Source organism: Stomoxys calcitrans, chromosome 3, assembly GCF_963082655.1.
Source record: "Stomoxys calcitrans chromosome 3, idStoCalc2.1, whole genome shotgun sequence".
Lineage (NCBI taxonomy): Eukaryota > Metazoa > Arthropoda > Insecta > Diptera > Muscidae > Stomoxys > Stomoxys calcitrans.
The window spans coordinates 196605958-196629880 of record NC_081554.1 but is presented as its reverse complement, the minus strand read 5'-3'; the positions used below and the strand labels follow the sequence as shown (position 1 = coordinate 196629880).

Here is a 23923-nt window from a genome sequence, read left to right as displayed (position 1 = left end):
CCATAGTGACATGGCACGGATTAATATCTGCACCCTCTTTTCAACCTAACCTAACCTAAACTACTGACAGGATAAATTCGAAGATCGGCTACATCAGACTACATCTTAATACAGGTCTCCTATAGACCGATGCCCCGGTTAAGGTCCTAAGCCCATCAAGTAGCCTTTATTACCCGATTACTCAAAAATAGTGAGTTTTCTAAGGTTACTCAATGTGCCACGTACGGTTCTGTTCAGACTTCGACGAATTTGCTACCCTATTTGGCTGAAATCTCACGACATCCATGCCAATTATGATCGATGTTTACTTATAAGCATGTTTTGTAAAAAAACAATTCTCAATAGAGATTGAATTTTCACGGCTTGTTACATTACCTATCAGAAAGTTTCAACAAAATCTGTTCAGATCTGGATATACATAAACTGATTTCATTTACAGCTGTTCTCTTCTTACTGTTGTCTTTAGTCAGTATAACCCCCTCACTGGGCTGTAGGGTATGTTAAATAAAGAAAACATTTACCCAAAATTTGAATGTATGAACTTGAATATATTTAAATATAAAAATTGATTGGAACAAATTGACCCATTTCGTCCTTCACACTGTTTCAATCTGTATGTGTGTATTTGTTTGGGGTAAAAGTGTGTAAGTGTGTGGGAGTGTTGACTCTTTCAGTCCATCCAATATAAAGCCAAAAAGTATTTAAACAACCTTAGTTTGTTATTTAATGAACTTTATGTGCAAGTATTTCATACAAGTTTATTTTCTTTGGAAATTTAGTAAAGGCGATATTTGGGAAGGACTCTCCGTTGGTGCGTTGGTACTTGCCAGGAATTGAAGAGGATTTCGCATAAAAGTCCCAACCTAATTAAAGGTAATAATTCTTAAAATTATGGCCTATCATTATCATTCGGAGCCTTTAATGGCTCGGTACTTATTTGAGGTCGATTTGTTGGTCGTAAGACTGTTGGCTGCCTTTTGGCTCTCAGTCACTAGCACTCTCTCACTCTCTACCTCTCTGCCTCATTGCTGTTGTGGTTGTTGCTGGCTGGACTGTCATAAAGTGTACAAATTTTATGGCTCTCTATTGTATTTGAAGATGGCTAAGGGCTAGCGGCGGGCAGTGCTGTTGGTAGCACTTAGCATTTTGGCCCTATCATGCACACAGTTTAGCACAGTTCCTTAATTTGCCATAAATATAGTGAACTTAATAATGTTTTCTACATTTTGGGTCATACATATTCCAAAGGCATGTTTTTGCTTTTTTTTTGCAAAAACAAACAAGCCAACCAGCCAAATAAACAACCGTAAAAACAAAAATCCCTTGCAAAAGGCCCCTACCACAAAAACAAAACAAAAAAATTAACAGCTTTAGGGAATTGTACAAAAACAAACAGCTGGCAAACGTAAACTCTGTTAAAATATGGCAAATAGTTTTAACCAGCAGCCCCCTTTTTGTAGGGGTGGTGTTGGCAGCCCCACGAATGCATGGTCCCAAACAAAAACCAACCAAACCATTCAATGAGGTGTGCTGCAGAAAACGTTAAACTGTGTGAACGCCATACGAATGCTAATGGTGTATAAGTTGCCATTAACCCTACCATCCATACATCCCAAACCAACAGCACCGCCAATGCCCGGCTTGATTTCATGAAACTGGTCAACGAAGCCACAAACAATGGAGAATTCGCAACAGACAAAAAAAAATCACCTGAAAGCCAGAATAGTAAACAAACACTAAAGGTGAAAGGTAGACAAAAGGACCAAGGATCACCAACACATTAGCTGCAATAGTCCGCATGTATAAACATGCATGCATATGTGGCATATGCCTCTTGAATAAAATGGTGGGAGGAGAGTAGGACATAGCTACTCTCCTCCCACCACAGCTAAGTAAACAGACAATGCTTTTGATTTCAGTTGGAGAGAAAACAAACAAAGACTCCTCTCACATGGCTCGTTCTCGTTTCGCCATAACAACAAAGATTTTGTTTTATAATCCTGCCCAAATCCTGACCTTACCAGTAATTTAAATAGCCAATACGGTGAAGACAAATTTTGCCACTAAGACTTTAATATTTTTGGTAGTAGATATCGGAGAGCAAATAAATTTTCATTAAGGTAGTGCAAAGGGGAGCCAAGAAGAAAAAGAAACTCAACGTCTAAGAAAAAGGATACATATTGAGAAGTGGTAATTAAGGATGGGAGGAGGTAAGTCAGCATATACAGATGAAAGGATTTTAAAAGGATTGAACTTGGAATGACATTTAGTATCGTTTGGGTTAAACACCAGACAAATATATTTTAATTTTAGAGACCAACAATCATAATGAGACCTAATTTTTAGAATTTTTTTAGACAAAACTTTGAACTAAAAAATTTTATGTGAAAATTTAACCTTATTTTCTAAATTTTTAAGTTGTTATAAATTTAATTTATAAATTTAAAGATTTTTTGAAGTTAAAAAAATTTGCTTCTAATACCTTAAATGAAAATTATTTTTATACCCTCCACCATAGGATGGGGGTATGCTAATTTCGTCATTCTGTTTGTAACACCTCGAAATATTCGTCTAAGACCCCATAAGGTATATATATTTTTGATCGTCATGTCATTTTAAATCCATCTAGCCATGTCCGTCCGTCTGTCCGTCCGTCTGTCTGTCGAAAGCACCCCAACTTTCGAAGGAGTAAAGCTAGCCGCTTGAAATTTGGCATAAATACTTTTTATTAGTGTTGGTCGGTTGAGAATGTAAATGGGCCAAATCGGTCCATGTTTTGATACAGCTGCCATATAAACCGATCTTGGGTCTTGACTTCTAGAGCATTTAGAGGGGGAAATTCTTATCCGATTTGGCTGAAATTTTGCACGTAGTGTTTTGGTATTACTTCCAACAAATGCGCTAAGTATGGTTTAAATCGGTTCATAATCTGGTATAGCTGTCGTATAAACCGATCTTGGATCTTGACTTCACGAGCCCACAGAGCTCGCCATTTGGCTGAATTTTTGTTATGACTTCCAATAACTGTGCCAAGTATGGTGCAAATCGGTACATAACCTAATATAGCTGCCGTATAAACTGATCTGGGATCTTGACGTCTTGAGCCTCTAGAGGGCGCAATTCTCATCCGATTTGGCAGAAATTTTGCACAAAGACTTCTACCATGGCCCTTAATATACGTTTGCAATATGGTCTGAATAGATCTATCGCTTGGTACAGCTCCCATATAAACCGATCTCCCGATTTTGTGTCTTGAGCCCCTACAAGACGCAATTCTTATCCGAATAAACTGAAATATTACACAATGACTTCTACAATGTTCAGCATTCAATTCATTTATGGTCCGAATCAGACTATTACTTGTCTTTTTTTGGAATCGGCTTCAGAAAAAATTCATCCAAAATTATTTTATTAAAATTTTGATTTTCGAAATTTTTTTTTTGGAATTTTTTATTCTCAAAAACAATTGTGACGATATTTTGTTTTTGGTCAAAATATTGTCGACAACAGCGCTGGGCAGTTGACCGGAGTCGAGGTTTAAGGCCAGAGCCCAAGTCCGAGTCGGACTATTTAGCCGGAATCACAGTTTGATTCGCAGTTAAGCACTCTTGCCCTGACTCCAGCTTAATATTGGGACTTAGACTCCGACCCTAGGTCGGTTTCGAGGATCACACTCCACAGCCCTGGTCAAAATTCTATCTTAAACAAAATGTCCTTCCGTCCTCTTTAAGAGAAAAAAACTCGAAATTTTTTCTTTAGAAAAAATTTATTCTGAATTTTGTCCTTAAAAAAATATCGTTGTAATTTTGTTTTTCGAAAAGATGTTGAAATTGTTTGTCTGTCCAATCGTCTGTCTGTTTTTTTTTTTCTTTCAAAAAAGTTTTGAAAATATTTGTGTCTGTCTGTCCGTCTGTCTGTCCGTCTGTCTGTCCGTTTGTCTGTCCGTCTGTCTGTCCGTCTGTCTGTCCGTCTGTCTGTCCGTCTGTCTGTCCGTCTATCTGTCTGTCTGTATGTCCGTCTGTCTGCCTGTCTCTCCGTCTGTCTGTCCTTTTGTCTGTCTGTCCGTCTGTCTGTCTGTCTGCTTGTCTGTCCGTCTGGCCGTCTGTCTGTCCGTCTGTCTGTCTGTCTGCTTGTCTGTCCGCCTGTCTGTCCGTGTGTCTATCTGTCTGTCTGTCTGCTCGTCTGTCTGTCCGTCTGTCTGTCCGTCTGTCTCTCTGTATGTCTGTATGTCCGTCTGCCTGTCTGTCTGTCCGTCTGTCCGTCTGTCCGTCTGTCCGTCTGTCTGTCTGTCTGTCTGTCCGTCTGTCTGTCCGTCTGTCTGTCCGTCTGTCTGTGCCTTTATTCCGGTCTGTCTTTTTTTTTTTTTCTTTCAAAAAATGTTTATAATTTTTTGTCTGTCTATCTATCCGTCTGCCTATAATGCGGTTTGTGTCTATCGGAGGCCACCGTGCCGCAGAGGTTAGCACACTGAATGCCTGGGTTTGAATCCTGGCAGGTACATCAGAAAAATGTTCAGCTATGGTTATCCCCTCTTAATGCTGGCGACATATGTGAGGTACTTTGCCCTGTAAAAAGTTCTCCCCAACATTGCATTTTGATGTATGTCTCTCTGTCTGTTTATCCGTTAATCCGTTCGTTCGTGTGCCTGTGCATATATCCATTCGCTTTTGTGTCTGTCTGTTTTGCGAGACACACAGAGAGACAGCTCTCCGTTTTTTTGTCATTCAAAAAATGTCGTTCAAAAAATATCTATCTATCTATCTATCTATCTATCTATCTATCTATCTATCTATCTATCTATCTATCTATCTATCTATCTATCTATCTATCTATCTATCTATCTATCTATCTATCTATCTATCTATCTATCTATCTATCTATCTATCTATCTATCTATCTATCTATCTATCTATCTATCTATCTATCTATCTATCTATCTATCTATCTATCTATCTATCTATCTATCTATCTATCTATCTATCTATCTATCTATCTATCTATCTATCTATCTATCTATCTATCTATCTATCTATCTATCTATCTATCTATCTATCTATCTATCTATCTATCTATCTATCTATCTATCTATCTATCTATCTATCTATCTATCTATCTATCTATCTATCTATCTATCTATCTATCTATCTATCTATCTATCTATCTATCTATCTATCTATCTATCTATCTATCTATCTATCTATCTATCTATCTATCTATCTATCTATCTATCTATCTATCTATCTATCTATCTATCTATCTATCTACCCAAACGAAAAATATTCTTAGTAAAACACGACTAATAATATTAACAGAAATAAATATAACAAGAGATGAAAACACTTTTTATGAAATCGAAGGCTTCGACTCTATATTTTTAAATAGAGAGGGAAGAGGAGGAGGAGGGATTGCTGTTTATATTAATGAGAACACAGAATACCAACAAGTACAAATTCATATGAACACAGCAGAGTCTTTGAGAATAGACATCACTGTTGCACAAAACAAAAACATTACCATCATACCAATCTATCGACCACCAAAGCTTAGCATCAAACAGTTCCTAAAAGAATTGGATGAACACATTAACAATGTAAACAAAAAACACGAGCTGATAGTTTTGGGAGATATTAACATCGATATTAAAAAAAACAACACTACGACAATTAACTACCTTGGATTGCTCTCTTCGCACGGTCTGCAATGTATGATCAAAGAGACAACAAGAGAAGACACAAATAAAAGAACCAATACATGTATAGATCATCTCTTTATAAGATGTAATAGAAAAAGAGAAAGGGCATATGCAGCCATAATAAACACAGCAATAGCCGATCACTATGCAATAATGGGATGCTTGGATCATATAAACGAAAAAATTAAAATAAGCAAAGGAGACAATGCACAGGGTAATACAAAAGTTAAACTTAATAATAGAAAAGTTAACCAATTGGTTAAAGATACAGACTGGAAAATGATAATAGACCAAACAAACAACGCCAATGACTTATTTAACAAAATTTATACGAAATTCGAAGAAATATATAAAAAGTGCGAATACACTGTAAAAAACCAAATTAAAAAACGAAATCCGCATCCGTGGTTAAACAACGAAATACTTAAATGTTGCGAAATACGGGATAAATTACACAAAAAATGGTTGAAGAACAAAAACAACAAAAGTAATGAAAATATATATAAAACCTTCAATAATAAACTAAATAAAATGATAATCTATTCAAAAAATCAATACAATTACAATCAATTTTTGCAAAATAAAAACAACATACGCGGAACATGGCAAATTATAAATAAAATAACAGGTAAAAAAATTCAAAATATAGATGAAACTATTAAGAAAAATTTTTCAACCGAAAATACTAAAGAACTAACAGAAGAATTTGCCACTACACTTGAAAAAAATGTGAATAAAATAATTCACATTTGCCCTATAAAAACCAGCCCAAGTCTAAGTACCAGCTTAAGTAATACCATATTCGTTGAAGAAGCCAGCGAAGAAGAGGTTTATAATATATTGAAAACACTAAACGAAAGGAAAAGTGCAGGGATTGATAGCGTGAGGGCTGTGGATTTAAAAGCAGGTGCGGGATATCTCACACCAATTATTACCGAATTCATAAACAGAAGCCTTAATAACTCAATTGTTCCCGATCTCTTAAAAACTTCAATAGTACGGCCAATATACAAGAACGGTAGTAAAGCTGACTTTAACAACTATAGACCTATTTCTATTCTATCTGTTATAGAAAAGGTATTAGAAGAAATCATGGTGAGACGACTAACTAGCTTCCTGAAGAGATATAAAGTATTAAGCGATAACCAGTATGGATTCCAAAAGGAAAAGAATATAAATCAGCTTCTCGGATATTTCTCTAACTGCATTAATAGAAATCTTGATAATAAAAACCATTGCCTTGTTTTATTTATAGATTTTAGCAAAGCATTCGACACCCTGTCACATACCCAGCTACTGAACACATTAGAAAAATCTGGAGTAAGAGGCAATTGCCTAAACTGGTTCAAAAGTTATCTGAACTGCAGAAAGTATCGGGTAAAAATAGATAATACGATGAGCAGTCACATAACAGCAAGCTACGGAGTACCGCAGGGTTCGAAATTGGGTCCAATACTCTATATTATCTATACAAACGAAATGGTGAAATTACTGAATAATAGCGAAATGTTCTCATATGCGGACGACACTGCAATAGTCGTTGCACACAAAGACGTAAAAGAGGCAGAACAAGTTATGCAATCTGAGTTTAATGCAGTATGTAAATGGTGCCACGACAATGGCCTTATAATAAACTCCAGCAAAACAAAAATAATGCACATTAGACCTCGACACATTCCGCATGCAGATATTGAGATAATCTTTCACGATTTTAACTGTCTACATCAAACACAACTGAGCGGCAGTGACGACTATTGTACAACAAAGATTGAACTAGTTCCTACATATAAATATTTGGGAGTGCACCTAGACCATAATTTCAAATGGAAAGTACAAATCGAACAACTTACCAAAAAACTACGAAGGTCCATGTTTGCTCTATACCATCTAAGCAACTGCTCACCATACTATGTCTTAAAGCAAGCCTATTTCTCTCTAGTCGAATCACAATTACGACATGGAATTACGGCTTGGGGCAAGTCAAAGCAATGTAGGCTGCTTCAAAAGTACCAAAACCGACTTGTAAAATTCCTGTATAAAAACAACAAAACCATACAAACCAACCAAAACGCGCCAATGGATCATAATCTCTTTAAATTACTTGGCATCCTTAACATTGAAGGCATATACAACGCGACTATATGTCGTGAATTCTACAACTCTGATTTTTTAAAACACATACAACACACAAGAAACACCCGAAGTAGGCTCAATGGAAAATATCATATACCAAGACACAACAACGACTACGGCAAACTCTCACTCATCACAACTCTACCAACTCTGCTAAATAAATTACCATTAGACATATTAAATACGAACAATAATGCAATAAGAATGAATATGGTCAAGAAATACCTACTATCATACTAAAAATTAATGAATTAAAATGTTAAAAAGTATTGTTATTAGTACAATTTTTGAGAAAAATGTAATTAGTAAAATCTTGAAATTTATTATTATTTTGTTATAAATATTACAGCTTGGCTAAGATCTCATCCTGCAGACAAACCGAATGGTTTCGTGGGAACTTAATTTTTTAAAACCAAAATGTAAGAAAATAAGAAAATGATAAAAATAAAAATAAAATAAAAAATAAATCTATCTATCTATCTATCTATCTATCTATCTATCTATCTATCTATCTATCTATCTATCTATCTATCTATCTATCTATCTATCTATCTATCTATCTATCTATCTATCTATCTATCTATCTATCTATCTATCTATCTATCTATCTATCTATCTATCTATCTATCTATCTATCTATCTATCTATCTATCTATCTATCTATCTATCTATCTATCTATCTATCTATCTATCTATCTATCTATCTATCTATCTATCTATCTATCTATCTATCTATCTATCTATCTATCTATCTATCTATCTATCTATCTATCTATCTATCTATCTATCTATCTATCTATCTATCTATCTATCTATCTATCTATCTATCTATCTATCTATCTATCTATCTATCTATCTATCTATCTATCTATCTATCTATCTATCTATCTATCTATCTATCTATCTATCTATCTATCTATCTATCTATCTATCTATCTATCTATCTATCTATCTATCTATCTATCTATCTATCTATCTATCTATCTATCTATCTATCTATCTATCTATCTATCTATCTATCTATCTATCTATCTATCTATCTATCTATCTATGGAGCCACAGCACGCACAGTGAATTAGTTGCGACAACATTTCCCCGACCCCTTCAACTCTCTCTGAGCCGATCTACAAAGCGCAGTACGCTCTCCATATTTAAGTACGTGCAATATTTTTACGGTATTATTTGAAAATCCTGGCTTCCATCAATCGATCACTGACCATAGCACATCTCAAGAACAACATTCGCGCCGCCATTGCTAACTTACCGATTGATATGCTGGCAAGAGTGGCCACGAATTTCAAAAAACCACTTAATCAGTGTATGCGTAGATTGCCGGATGTCATTTTCAAGACTGCATGAGAAAAAAGTGGGATATTGTACTCTCAATAAAAAAAAAAAAAAAAAATTTTATTGACCTTTCAAAAAACTTAGTTTCTCTGGCTTACCCTGTATTACAAGACTTTATTCTTTGCATAATTAGCACGCCACATTGAACTAGACATCCAAAATATCTATGGCTTTGCAACGAAAATTATCCGCCACATTGTCTTTGAAAAAATTGCCTGCGCCATTTGATAAATCACACAAAGTTATTTGTCTTTTTTATGGTAGATTCTCAAAAGGAGAATACACTTTTGTCATATCCCGGCCACTAATGAGCAATATCTAATTAAATCTGGAAACCACAAGGACTGACTGCCTGCCTAACAGCGGGGCAATGTGTTTGTTGCAGGCACTTAGCTTTCGCTCTCTACCACATGACATAGGGATGGACCCAACTTTATGGCATAGAAGCTGCGTGTCCCCCAGTGCGTATGATGGATGGGCAATTAAAAAATAATCATCATACGCCCCATTTACCCACAGGCACGCATAGTACTCGAGCTATATGCAAGGGCCACAAATGCCTCTTAAATTTCCACGAGGATTGCTTAAAATTTCAAATTCTTTGCTAAAAGCCACAAAGTATGTTGCCACAGAGGGAGAGATAACAAAGAGACAGAAAGACCACAGAATTAAGCTCGTTATTTCTGCAACAACATAAACACACACACACACATACAGACACAAAATAGGGAAAAATATAATTATTACATGACCCCCGCTACTGCTTCTGTCCCAGCCCCTTTCAACCACATACACAGCATGCTTGGAACTTGAGGTGGGGCTGCTTACTGCCCTTCCCATCAAAAGCCAAATTAGAGCAGAAATTATTTCAAGGTCTTGCCACAAAGGTACAGCCATTGAACGCTGCTAAACCCCGAATTCCCCCACGCATTGTTGTTGAGCCACAGCAGCAGCAGCAGCAGCCTCGGCATCGGCACCAGTACCAACACCAGCAACAACAACAAAAGTTTCTATTTTACTTTTCCCCCTTGGCTCATTGCCTGTGTGCCAACCATTTCGTTGGCAATTGCGACTTTGCAATTCTATCATTTAAAGGCGTCCATCCACAAAAAAAAAAAGCGAACGAAAGGAAAGTATGGCGAAAGTTTTTTCATCATCTTGAGCAGCATTTTGAGTCGACAAAGCCCATCTGTTTAATTTGACTTAATTTTTTACTAATCTCATTGTTGTCATAACAAATGACAGAGACACCCACTTTCAACTCCCAACTTTCCCATCTCCTTCACCACTTCCTGTACCATAAAGGCAGAAGTTTGAAAGTTTGAGCTGCAATAATAAGGCTTTGGGAGAAATTTAATTCAATTTGATGTCCAACCAACGTACACAGAAAACTTTAAAGTTTTCTTCAAACTTTTGCTCCACTAGAATAGGAAGGGGTAGGGTTGCCAAAAAAAAGAAAATTTCGAAATTTTTATACCCACAACCTTAGAATAGTGTTGTGGGTAGTCTCAATGTTAACCCAGAGAAGACTGAAATATGCCTGTTCACGAGAAAGACGAAGGTGGGCCCATTTGACGCACCACGTTTCCGCAATAAGACGATTTCGATATCTGACTAGGTCAAATACTAAGGTGTGATCTTGGACAGGAAACTGAATTGGAAGTTTCACGTTTAGGAACGCACTGAGAAGGCTCACCGATGTTGGGCACTATACATACGGGCCATAGGCTCGAAATGGGGCCTGAATCCGAGGATAGTCCACTGGCTCTACAGGAGCGTAATTAGACCAATACTTACTTGCGCCTTAGTAGTTTGTTGGACTGCTATGGAGAAAAAGTACAACATAAGGACCATACAAGAGGTTCAAAGAACAGGTTGTCTTGGCACAGGCGGAGCGATGAGGACCACTCCCAATAGGGCACTGAAGACTATTATAGATATCCGACCCATTGACATACGGATTAAGTGTGAGGCAGCCACTGCGGCTATAAGGCTTAAGGAGATGGGAGAATGGATTGTGGATGGGAGCTGCTCATACCATGGCGGTATAATCGATGCGACGATAGGATATCTGGAGGGAAGGGAATAGGTTTCCGATCGGATACCTGAGAGGCTTCCGAACCGATAGTCTTGGATTGACGGACAGAGTGGGCCTGGGGGAACCAAGGGACTGAGATCTGTTTTAGACTGCCTGACCATAATACGGTCCTGCAGGCGGAGATCCGGGCAATCACGGTGTGGTGCTATAGCGAGGACGTCGAATGTGAACATCTCTACCGACAGTAAAATTGCTATAAGGGCAATAACAACCAGGATGGTAAGGTCATACACAGTATTGCAGTGAGAAGGAGATTTCGTCTTCCCTGAGGATGGAAAAACCCGCATCGTTTGGGTGCCGGGCCATAACGGAGTAAGGGGAAATAAAAGGGCAGACGATTTAATGGTGAAGCCCAGAGGACTGTCGTCAGTAAACTTGGTTAACCCGATAAAAATCCCATATATCCTGAAATAGACCCCATATAGACCGATCCGCCGTTTTAGGGTCTTAGGCGGATAAAAGCCACGTTTATTATCCGATTTTGCTGAAATTTGGAACAGTGAATTGCGTTAGACCACACGATATACATCTGCAATATGGCACAAAACAGTTCAGATTTAGATATAGCTGTCATGTAGACCGATTTCTCGATTTAAGTTTTTGAGCCCATAAAAGGCGCATTTATTGTCCGATGTCGCCGAAATTTGGAACAGTGAGTTAGGTTAACTCTCTCGACATACTTCTGCAATATCGCATAGATCTGCAATACCAAAGTTGGGTATAGCTGCCATATGGACCGATCGTCCGATTTAAGGTTTTCGGCCCATAAAAGACGCATTTATTGTCCGATGTCGCCGAAATTTGGGACAGTGAATTGTCTTAGGCTCTTCGACATCCTTCTTCAATTTGGCCCAGATCGGTTCAGATTTGGATATAACTGCGATATAGACCGATCCTCCGATTTAAGGTTTTCGGCCCATAAAGGGCGCATTTATTGTCCGATTTTGCTGAAATTTTGAACAGTGAGATGCGATTGGCCCTCCGACATTTTTGTTTAATATGGCCCAGATTGGTCCAGATTTGGATATAGCTGCCGTATAGATCGATCTCTCGATTTAAGGTTTTGGCCCCATAAAAGGCTCATTTATTGTCCGATGTCGGTAAAATTTGGGACAGTGAGTTAAGTTAAGTCCCTCGACAAACTTCTGCAATATCGCATAAATCGTTCTAAAGTTGGGTATAGCTGCCATATAGACCGATCCTCCGATTTAAGGTTTTCGGCCCATAAAAGGCGCATTAATTGACCGATGTCGAAGAAATTTGGGGCAGGGAGTTGTGTTAGGCCTTTCGACATCCTTCTTCAACTTGGCCCAGATCGGTTCAGATTTGAATATAGATGCCATATAGACTGATCTCTCGATTTATGGTCTTGGAACCTTAAAAGGCGCATTTATAAACCCATTTCACTGCAATTTGACACATTGACTTATGTTATGCTTTCCGACGTCAGTGTTGTATTTGGTTCAGATCGGTTTATTTTTAGATATAGCTCCTTCAAAGACCAATATTTTGTTATATACAATTTAACAATGACTTGTACTTATTAGTATTTGGTCCAAATCGGAACACATTTCGATATAGCTGCTATGGGGCATAAGGTAAACATTTTTCACCGGATTTTGACGAAAGGTGGTTTACATATAAACCCGAGGTGGTGGGTATCCAAAGTTCGGCCTGGCCGAACTTAACGCCTTTTTACTTGTTTTATAATAATTTCATCAAATTTTATCCTGAGTATAAATTTCTTCTATATTTTTCTTTAAAAAATGTTTCTTCAATATCCTTTTTTAATGTAAAATTTTTTTTTTTTAAATTTTTTTCAAAGCCCAAAATGGCAACACTCTTCGAAGGGTGGTCACTTTACGTCCCTCGACTTCGACTTTGTCTTTTGTTAAATGATAACCAAAGTCCAACTAAACAAACGTTAAGAACAAACGTTGCCAACAGTTGTCGGTTGAAATGCAGGACATAAGAGATGGCCATCATCATGGGCCAAGGAAGGACATCAAAAGGACTGCTGTTCCATTTTGCAAAGGAGTTGGTTGTATGGCCCTCAAATGGTCGAAAAACTGACTGTGAAAACAACAACGACAAAAAAAAACTGAATGGAACAAAACTTTACGCATAATGTGAAAAAGTTGTGCTCTCCTTTTCTAAAGTCATAACGTATGAGGACAACAGGACATGGTGGCCCAAGACCATAGAGCATAGCAAGGGGCAAAAGGTTCGAAGACTTAAACTGTTAAAGAAACATTAGCATTTAAAGTGGTCGACTGCAAAGCGAAGCAAAGCAGCCTGAAAGAATGCCATCACTTTTGAAGAAATTTATTTTTGAAATTATTTCTGTGCTTTTTTGTTTCTGTTCATTTTTAGTGGAAACAATAAAACTGAGTGTACAAAACGCTTTAAGTTGAAATGAATGGATAATGGGTGCTTGCTGGAAATTGCCAAACTAGTTTATGGAAAGTTTTATGGCTAAGAAGGTATTGACCTTAGATGGAATTGTTATGTGAAACTTTATTTGAAAGAGTTATGGATATTTGGAGATGCTTATCTTTTAAACTAAGATTTATTTTGGCAAATATTAGGGAGAACATTCAAAAACACGTATTGGAAAATAAGTTATAAGTAGGAAATTTTCGTTGCCAGGAAATGAATACCATATGAAGTTCAAATAGGAGGCCACCATGGCGCAGAGGTCAGCATATTCGTCTATGATGCCGAACGCATGGGTTCAAATGCCGCCGTCAGCATTAGAAAGTTTTTCAGCGATGGTTTTCGCTTTACTAATTCTGGCTACAAACTTCCCACCAAGTGATTTCGCTACATTCTCTTAAACTTTTTAAATGTTTAAGACTTATGTTTAAAGAATGCTCAAACAGATAATTCTTTCAAGCTTAAAATATTTTAATTCATTTGAATTTCTCAAATTTGATACTTTTTTGGAATTTCCTATATATAAACTTTTATTTTTTTTTAATTTTATAATTTTTTTATTTTCCAAAATATTTAATTTTTTCTTAAATTTTTAAAGGTATTTAAATTTTGTTTCAAAAACTACTGTTTGTAAGTTTCTGAAACCCAATGTTCCCTATAATACCCCAAATATTTTCTCGCAACAAATCGTTGCTAACAATATGCATGTTTATTCCCAAAAATATGCTATGCAATTTGTGGATGAATGATAGCCCATAAATATGCTATGCAAAAGTGCAATATTGAATTTCTTTTCTTTTTGTTTCTTCTGCCCTTGTCATCTATGATATGTTGGCAAATATTTGTAAACTTCTCTTTTGTGGATTTGTCACTCGTCTTTTTTTCCTGTTTCTTCACTTGTATATCCCATTTTCATTGAAAAATTCCATCTTGACATATTTCAATGTCCATTGTGCTACCGCAAACCTTAAAACATCTCATAAATTTCATTTCATCTGAAATCTTTGGGGAAAATACCATTCAAATGATTCTAACCGAAAAACACAGAGAAATAACAACAACAAAAACTTGATGGCGAAATTGGGGTCATTTTTCTTAAACCTATTTTCTTTTGTTGGCATAAATGACATATTTTGTGGCCACCTGTACAGTATGCAATTTTTTTCTCAATAGTAGAAACAGAGACGTTGACAAGGGGAGGAGGGCCACTGCAAGACACAGATCATAACATATAAATACATTTCAGAAAAACTTTCGGTGGCAAAAAATTAGTCAATTGGAACCAGTATGGAAACGCAAAAGTCGGGAAGTGCCCGACCCCTACGTGCGACATACATATATGGCAGCTATATCTAAATATGCGAAGCGAAATTTTGATGGAATTGGTTAACAAATGACCACATTCCTTCAATATTAGTCCAAATCGGAAGGATATACTTTATCCAAATCTTAGCAAATTTTTTAAAATTTCAATATGCTTCGTCTCTAGGCCGAAAAACATGACTGCACCATAGTTGAAGACTATCGGAACGAAATTGCGAACTATACTTTGTACACAAATTACCAGACGGACAGCCAGACAGACGGAAAGTGATTCTAAGTTGTTCGATATACTTATCAATGGGTCTATCTCTCTTCCTTTTGGGTGTTACAATAAATTCAATAAATTATAACATCCTGTACCACAGTAGTGTTATAGAGTATACAAATAATTGTTCCTGGAGTGAAAAAAATCATAAAATCGAAATGATTTTGAAAAGTCTTTTTTGTTTTGTAAAGCTTTTCCTTTTATTGCTGATGTATTTTCTTTGCCCACGTCGTGGGCGTTATAAAAATTGTAGCATACTTTTAGGAGCGGAATATCGCATACAAAATTTCGTACAAAGAAAGTAGATTTGTATTCTGCAAGAGCTCAAGAATTCAAATCGTAAAATCGGATAAGATTTGATTAAAATAAGATAAGACTTGTTGTTGTTGTAGTCACACTTTTGTATATGAAGATCGCTTCCTTCTCGTCTAGTTCAATAGGTGAGCAAGCTCGTTCGGTCGCCGCGCGAACCTAATGGCCATTGTACTCTGTCGAACCAGAGATCTCAACACACATAAACCACTACGGGACGCGTTTTGTCATTTGGTTAAAATAACTTATCGGCCATATTAGACGTGGAGGCTTCAAGGACCATACAATGGTAGGTCGAACTTACACCGAATATACCCCGAAAACGCGTCTATGATGCAAGCTTGGAACTAACACAAGTCTGACACCTTTCACACTAGGTGTTCCTTTCCACCGCATGTATTTTCTTATAGGCAGACTGGGTTCAAAGATCGGAGTATACCTTGATATAGCTGACCATATAGACCGACCTGCCGATTTAAGGTCTTAGGCCCATTTAAGCCACATTTATTATCCACTTTCGCTGAAATTTGGAACAGTAAGCTTTCTTAAGATTCTCAACCTTGGAATCAAATATGATTCTGTATAGGCCGATCTGCCGATTTAAGGTCTAAGGCCAACAGAAGCCCAATTTATTACCCGACTTAACCGAAATTTTGGAACAGTGAGTGGTCTTGGGGCATTCAATATCCATATTGAATATGGCAAAGATAGGAAATCATCTTTATATAGCCCCCATACAGACAGATCTTCAAACTAAAGGCCCAAACTCCATAGAACACGCATTTATTATCCGTTTTCACCGAATTTCGGTATAGTAATTCTTGTGACCCTCAATATCCCTAACGAATTATGGTCTAAGCCCCACAAAAGCCGCATTTACTACCCGATTGATGAAATTTGAACAATGGGAGCTTTGTTAGACCCTTAATCGTCCCTTTATCGGAACATGGTTCCGATCGAACCATTCTTGACTACAGCTGCCATATGTACCAATCTACCAATTTATTGTCTATCACACATAAATTTCGCACTTTTAACAGGATTTTGCGTACGGTGAGTTGTATTACACCCTTACACATCCTTTCCGAATATGCTGCTGATCGGATCATATTTGAATATAGCTGCCATAAACATCGACTTCCCGATTGTACACCTAAAGTGGTGGGTATCCAAAGTTCGGCACGGCTAAACTTAATGCCCTTTTACTTGTTTTTGTATAGCTTATCCCCTATTTACATTTCATTCCTAGCAATAACATGTTTTTTTCTATTGTAGTTTAACTTTTTGCCCTCATCTAGGGCTTTATGACATTTGTAGCATACTTTTAGGAACTGCATATCACATTATTTTATAAACTACACCTCTTCCATGGTACAGGTTTTGATAACTTAGAGCATTTGTTGCAACGCTAAAAAAGAAGGGAGCTAGAAATTTTGGTAAACATACCAATCGGCTTAGATTTCCTTTTTGATTCGATTTAACTATGCCCATCTAAGCAGAAATTTTGCACATGCCACTTTTTTGGCCCAAGGGCGAACGTTAGTGATTTCGGAAAAATCGGTCCAGATTTGTATATAGCTCCTGTATATACAATTCATACGATATCCCCTTTTATGTCTGTAGTAATCGTGATTTTAATCTGATTATTACAAAAAATTTTCATAAGATGTTTTATTTGACATCTCAATACGTGTGCATAATTTTTATTAAAATCTAATCATATTAAAATATAGTTTCAATATATATCTCTCATCCGATATGACCTTTAAGGGCTGTAGCGAATACACATTTGGTCCGATTTTTACAAAATTGATTTGCATCTAGGGCTGTCATGAAATGTGTAGCATACTTTTAGGAAAGGAGTGTAACCTTTTTTTTAAACTACACCACTTCCATGGTAATGGGTTTTATAACTTAGCGCATTTGTTGCAATGCTAAGAAATAGGGAAGCTAGACCCTTTGTTAGACATACCAATCGGCTAAGAACTACTGTTTGATTCAATTTAGCTTTGTTCGTCTCTATGCCCGTCTGACTCACCATGTTCGTTTACCATCAAATGTTGCATATGTCAATATTTTTCCCAAGTAAAACGCTTTTGATTTTGGAAAAAATCGGTCCATATTTGTATATAGCTCCCATATATACATATCATATGGCTGTAGTAATCGCAATTTTGTTCCGATTATTACAAAATTTTTCATCAGGTGTTTTATTTAAAATATCAATACGTGAAAAAAAATTATAAAAATTTAATGGGATTTTGCTATATTTCCCAAATAATATATCTCTCATCCGATATCAACTTTAATAACTGTGGCGAGCACATATTTGATCCGGTGTTTACAAAATTACACATTTTAACCGAAGGCCACCGTAGCGCAGAAGTTAGCATGTTCGCCTATGGCGCTGAACGCCTGGGTTCGAATCCTGGCGAGACCATCAGAAAAAATTTTCAGCAGTGGTTGTACTAAATACTAATAATAAAATCCATACTTTCCCAATATTTTGAGGTCCTTTAGTAATGTATATAAGAACTCTGTATAACGACATTTCATTCGATTTTTCTACATCGTTTTCCCCTTTGAAAAAATGTGACTCCCACGCCAGTGTTCAATGGCATGCAATTCTTTTTTTTTAGATTTATATATTCTTTGCCCACCTCTTAGGCGTTATGAAATGTGTAGCATACTTTTGGGTTCCTGTCCGTATTATGTCAGTGCATTGTATTTAATTTGTATTTTTCTCTTTGACCACATTGCATGTCAAAATGCTTAACGAGTTTTGAAATAATTTTCATACTTTCTTTCATTTCACATTGTGTTGTTGTTATTTTGTCAACGACAAAGTTTCCTTGCTGCTCCATTTCCAGCCAACTCAAGTATGCACTTGGTGCATGGGTGTGCTGGCGTTGGTGTTTGTTTATTTGTTTGTGCCATGGCCTGTCTAAAGTTATGGCCTACAATTAGTCTCTCAAAGCTCGTATTATGAAAAAATGTCTTTGCAAAAAGGAGCTCACAACAATCATTAAAAAAATAAATAAAAAACCCTGCTTTTTTTCCACTTTGACTACAACTGTTGCCACCATTTTCCAGGTCCTTGCTGATGTTAAGGTCCTTGCTCGTAAGTAGTTCGTTTTTGTTTCTCCTTGGCATGCCCATTGTGGGTATTATTTTTTTCTTCTTCTTTTATTTTTATAATTTATAGCATTCACGTAATTTTTTTAACAAACCCCAAAAGGCGACATCATCATGTATGTAAGTTTGGACTATGTGTCGGTTTGTTGGGTGAGCAGAGGGGCACCAAAAATAAGTTTGAAAATGCCAACATGTGTTATTGTTGGCCGACATGTTTCACAAGTTTAATGAGTGAATTATTTGTGTCCTTTTGTGTTCATTGCTCACGGACCTCAGAGGGATTTAATGCGCTACACTTTTTTTGCGAAGTTATAAAAATTTAAGGAATTTCTTGACCAGACAGGGAAAAAGGAGATTAAGGGAAACAACGGGGAGGTATCTTATTAACAGACTTAGCTTATAAAGCCCTGGTCGCTATGTTTGCCTGTGCTGGTGGTAGTGGTTTCCATTTGCAGCAGAGTCTTGGTCGGTGGCCCACTTTGGTCTCTCATAGTACACTAACAAATTTTCTTAGTGAGACCGATTTCAAGCTGCTAGGATCTTAGCTTTAGTACACAGCTATCTTAAAGCGGTTCGATTCCATTTATATGAGCCTTTCAGCATGTCTTTCAATTCAACCGTTTGTCTATCCTTAATTTCTTCTTTTGTGTATATGAAGTCAATTGTAGGGTATCATAAAATTCATCAGCTAACAGTCCACCTCTCTATCTATCTGCCTATTTTTCTGAATTTCATTCAATCGGTCTATGTAACCATTTGATTGGCCGTCCTTCCCTTTGTGTGTCTGTCATCTACCTGTCAGCAAAATTATATCATAACATAATATTACTCTATTTATGTGAGGTATAATATAGTCGGCCTCTGCCATTTATGCTCCTTGGTCTTTTGTTTCTCTATTCTTTTTTTTTTTTGTATCCAAACATTTCTCCCGCCTTAGTTTCCCAGCCTTTTGCATTGAAAGCAACCAAGTATTTTCCCAAAAATATTTATTTTACAACTTAATTGTCAGCCGACAGCCCATCCGACACCATGTAAACCTGCAATTATATTGAATATACGCTACAAAAATATAATTCCTCATGGCTCACAACAAAAGCCACCGGCTAGAGTGGGCGGTGCGGTGAGTAAGTCGTTTAATTACCCTCATTAGGGGCTATCGACCATGCAACTCATATGGGGTCCTTTAGTTTTCTTGCTACTTACATCATATGATTGGCCAACACAAACACCTCCATGGTATGGAATATTTTCATGGGTCTGAACAATGGTCCTGTTCTTCTGCCGGCAGCAACATTCACCGAAAGTCTAAATTAAGTCTCGTCTATTTTTATACAACCGAAATGTCGCTCTTTTCAGCCAACACATTGTCTATGACCATGTCACTGTTGTTTGGTTGGTGGTTGGGTCGTTCAAAGAAATGGCCCTTTTAATAATTTATGGCGAATGTCTGGAAAGAAATCAAAACAGAAATGACAAATTCACTATGAGACAACAACAAAAATGTGAAAATGGCATATGGCCAATTAAAGGGAATTTAAAACATGTATTTAAATAACAAATAGGCGTAAGGGTACTTTAAATTGGTAATTAATTAAAAATATTAGAACTTCAAAATGTGAAGGCTTTTTGATTATATTTTATGAAAATTTTAATGAAATGACAAGCAACCAAGAAACTTGTCGTTGAATCAAAATGCAGCAACTTTTTCTGTGGAAAATACTATTTTATAAAAGTTTCCATTTTAATTGATACCATAAAAAGGTAGGGAATCCAAAAAACAGAATATCTATGCCCAAAGGCATAGATGAAACCCGTCCTGCATGAGTCTGTATGGACAGTTTCGATGTACAAAATATTGGTATGCATTGACATCCAAGGAAATTTTAACACACACTTATCCTAAGAATAGGACAACCAGATGGATCGATCTATTTTAGAGTGGAAATGCAAAATGCCGAGATACAGATGGATAAGAGATAGAGTTCACATGGTACGCCAGAGTGGACTCTTAACTGCCACTCCTATGGGTGGACAACAAAAAAAGGCCTAATGGGGTCTCCAACTCCATGGGGACTCCAAGTGATTGGATTCCGGCTGTTACGAAGTCATAGAATAACTACAAATGCAAATTTCTCCATGAACATTTCATTAAGGAACAGAGCAAAACTTTTCACATATCAATGAGTGCTGTCCGATTCAAATTGAAGCTTAATGACAAGGGACCTCCTTTTTATAGCCGAGTCCGCATGACTTGCCGCAGGTCGACACCTCTATGTGGAAAAGTTTTTATATGGCTGAAGTTCCAAATGGTACAGTACATACCAAATGACGCACAGTGGGAGAAAATAAACAAGTAAACGCGTGCTAAGTTCGGTCGGGTCGAATCCTATATACCCTCCACCATGGATCGCATTTGCCGAGTTCTGTTCCCGGCATCTCTTCTTAGGCAAAAAAAGGATATAAGAAAAGATTTGCTCTGCTATTAGAGCGATATCAAGATATGGTCTTTGGTTTGGACCACAATTTAATAATATGTTGGAGACCTGTGTGAAATGTCAGCCAATTTGAATAAGAATTTCGCCCTTTGGGGGCTCAAGTAGTAAAATAGAGAGATCGATTTATATGGGAGCTGTATCAGGCTATAGACCGATTCAGACCATAATAAACACGTATGTTGATGGTCATGAGAGGATACGTCGTACAAAATTTCAGGCAAATCGGATAATAATTGCGACCTCTAGCGGCTCAAGAAGTCAAGATTCCAGATTGGTTTATATGGCAGCTATATCAGGTTCAGAAACGATTTGAACCTTATTTTGCACAGTTGTTAAAATTCAGAATTAAATACGTCATGCAAAATTTAAGCCAAATCGGATAGGAACTGCGACCTCTAGTGGCTCATGAAGTCAAGATACAAGATCGGTTTATATGGCAGCTATATCAGGTTATTGATCGATTTAAAACATACTTGTCACAGTTGTTAGATATCATATCAAAATACTTCGTGCAAAATTTCATTCCAATCGGATAATAATTGCGCCCTCTAGTGGCTCAAGAAGTCAAGACCCAAGATCGGTTTATATGGCAGCTATATCAGGTTACGGACCGACTGGGACCACACTTAACACTGTTGTTGGATATCATAAAAAACTAGTCGTGCAAAATTTCGTTCCAGTCGGATAAGAATTGCGCCCTCTAGAGGCTCAAGAAATCAAGTCCCCAGATCGGTTTATATGGCAGCTTTATCTGGTTACAGACCGACTGGGACCACACTTGACATAGTTGTTGAATATCATAACAAAACACGTCGTGCAAAATTTCATTCCAATCGGATAAGAATTGCGCCCTCTAGAGGCTCAAGAAGTCAAGATCCCAGATCGGTTTATATGGCAGCTATATCAAAACATGAACCGATCTGGCCCACTTACAATCTCAACCGACCTGGGCTAATAAGAAGTATTTGTGAAATTTCAAGCGGCTAGCTTTACTCCTTCCAAATTTAGCGTGCTTTCGACAGACAGACGGACGGACGGATATGGCTAGGTCGACGAATATTTCGAGTACTTACAAACAGAGTGACGAAATTAGTATACTCCCATCCTATGGTGGAGGGTATAAAAAAAAGAAACCACCTTTCGTCAAAATCCGGTGAAAAATTCATACATTATGCCCCATAGCAGCTATATCGAAATATGTTCCGATTTGGACCAAATACTAAAAAGTACAAGTCACTGTTCAATTGTTTATAACAAAATAATGGTCTTTTTAGTAGCTATATCTAAAAATAAACCGATCTGAACCATATACGACACGGATGTCGAAAAGTCTAACATAAGTCACTGTGTCAAATTTCAGTGAAATCGGATTATAAATGCGCCTTTTATGTGGCCAAGACCATAAATCGAGATATGCGTCTATATGGCAGCTATATCCAAATATGGACTGATTTGAGCCAAATTGCAGAAAAATGTCGAAGAGCCTAGCGCAACTCACAGTCCCAAATTTTGGCGAAATCGCACAATAAATGCACCTTTTACGGCCCCAAAACATTAAATCGAGATATGCGTCTATATGGCAGCTATATCTAAATCTGGACTGATTTGAGCCAAATTGCAGAAAAATGTCGAAGAGCCTAACACAAAGCATTGTCCCAAATTTCGGCGAAATCGAATTATAAATGTGCCTTTTACGGGCTCCAAACCTTAAATCGAGAGATCGTTCTATATGGCAGTTGTGTTTAAATCTGGATCGATCTGTGCCAAATTGAAGTAGGACGTCGAAAGGCCTAACAAAACTCATTGTCTCAAATTTCAGCGACATCGGCGACATGTACCCCAGGGCTCTGTTCTTTCTCCTTCTCTTTTTCTAATTTTCATCAACGATCTCTTGGGTCAGACATCGAATCCGATCTACTCATTTGCGAATGACAGTAATCTCTGTCATTCGTACTCATTCGACTATAGGCCAAGCCTTCGAGAGATTGAGGACAAGAGGCGGCTTATGGACGATACACTCTGCCAGGATTTGCTGACCATTTCTGAGTGGGGTCGAATGAATCAAGTAGATTTTAATGTGGGGAAGACTCAGTGCTGCCTGTTGTCACACAAACGATTCGCTGACCCATTACGATCATCTTTTTTCTATCAACGGTGTAGATGTTGAGCAATCAGAAGCTCTTGCTGTTCTGGGCATGAAAATACAAAGTGATGCCCGTTGGGCTAAACATGTATTCGAAGAGTCGAAAGAAGCATTCAAGTGTTTAGGCTTCCTTAAACGGTGTAAGAATTATTTCACTCCGTCTGATCTTCTTAATATCTACACCACTTTCATAAGGCCGAAAATGGAGTACAACTCACATGTATGGGCTGGAGCTTCAAAATCATCCCTGGAGCTTCTGGACCGTGCACAGAGGAGAGCGATGGCGTTGATTGGGGACAGTGGTGTTATCCAACTCTATTGCCTCCCTCCATCATCGTCGCAATATGGGTTGTTTGGCGCTGTTCTATCGGTACTTTCATGGTGTGTGTTCGTCTGATATTCGTCTTCTTATTCCTGATGTAAGGATGTATTGTATGTCAGGAATACTAGACATTTCAGGAACTTACACCCGTTTGTAATTGATTGGTCAGCAGACCGCACAATGCATTATAGAGAGAATTATTATTTCGCCCGAACCGTTCGT

At 37.3% G+C, this 23923-nt stretch overlaps 1 protein-coding gene across 4 annotated transcripts in view; it reads right to left on the bottom strand.

Moving 5' to 3' along the window:
* The window catches only part of LOC106088335 (chaoptin), a 350599-nt gene that overhangs the window by 281326 nt on the left and 45350 nt on the right, over positions 1 to 23923 (bottom strand). For all 4 annotated transcript variants that reach the window (XM_013253813.2, XM_059364327.1, XM_013253803.2 and 1 more), the window contains one exon: positions 19945 to 20188. In XM_013253813.2, coding sequence (XP_013109267.2) covers positions 19945 to 19994 — 50 coding nt within the window. In that variant the 5' untranslated portion in view covers positions 19995 to 20188. The remainder of the gene's footprint in view (positions 1 to 19944; positions 20189 to 23923) is intronic.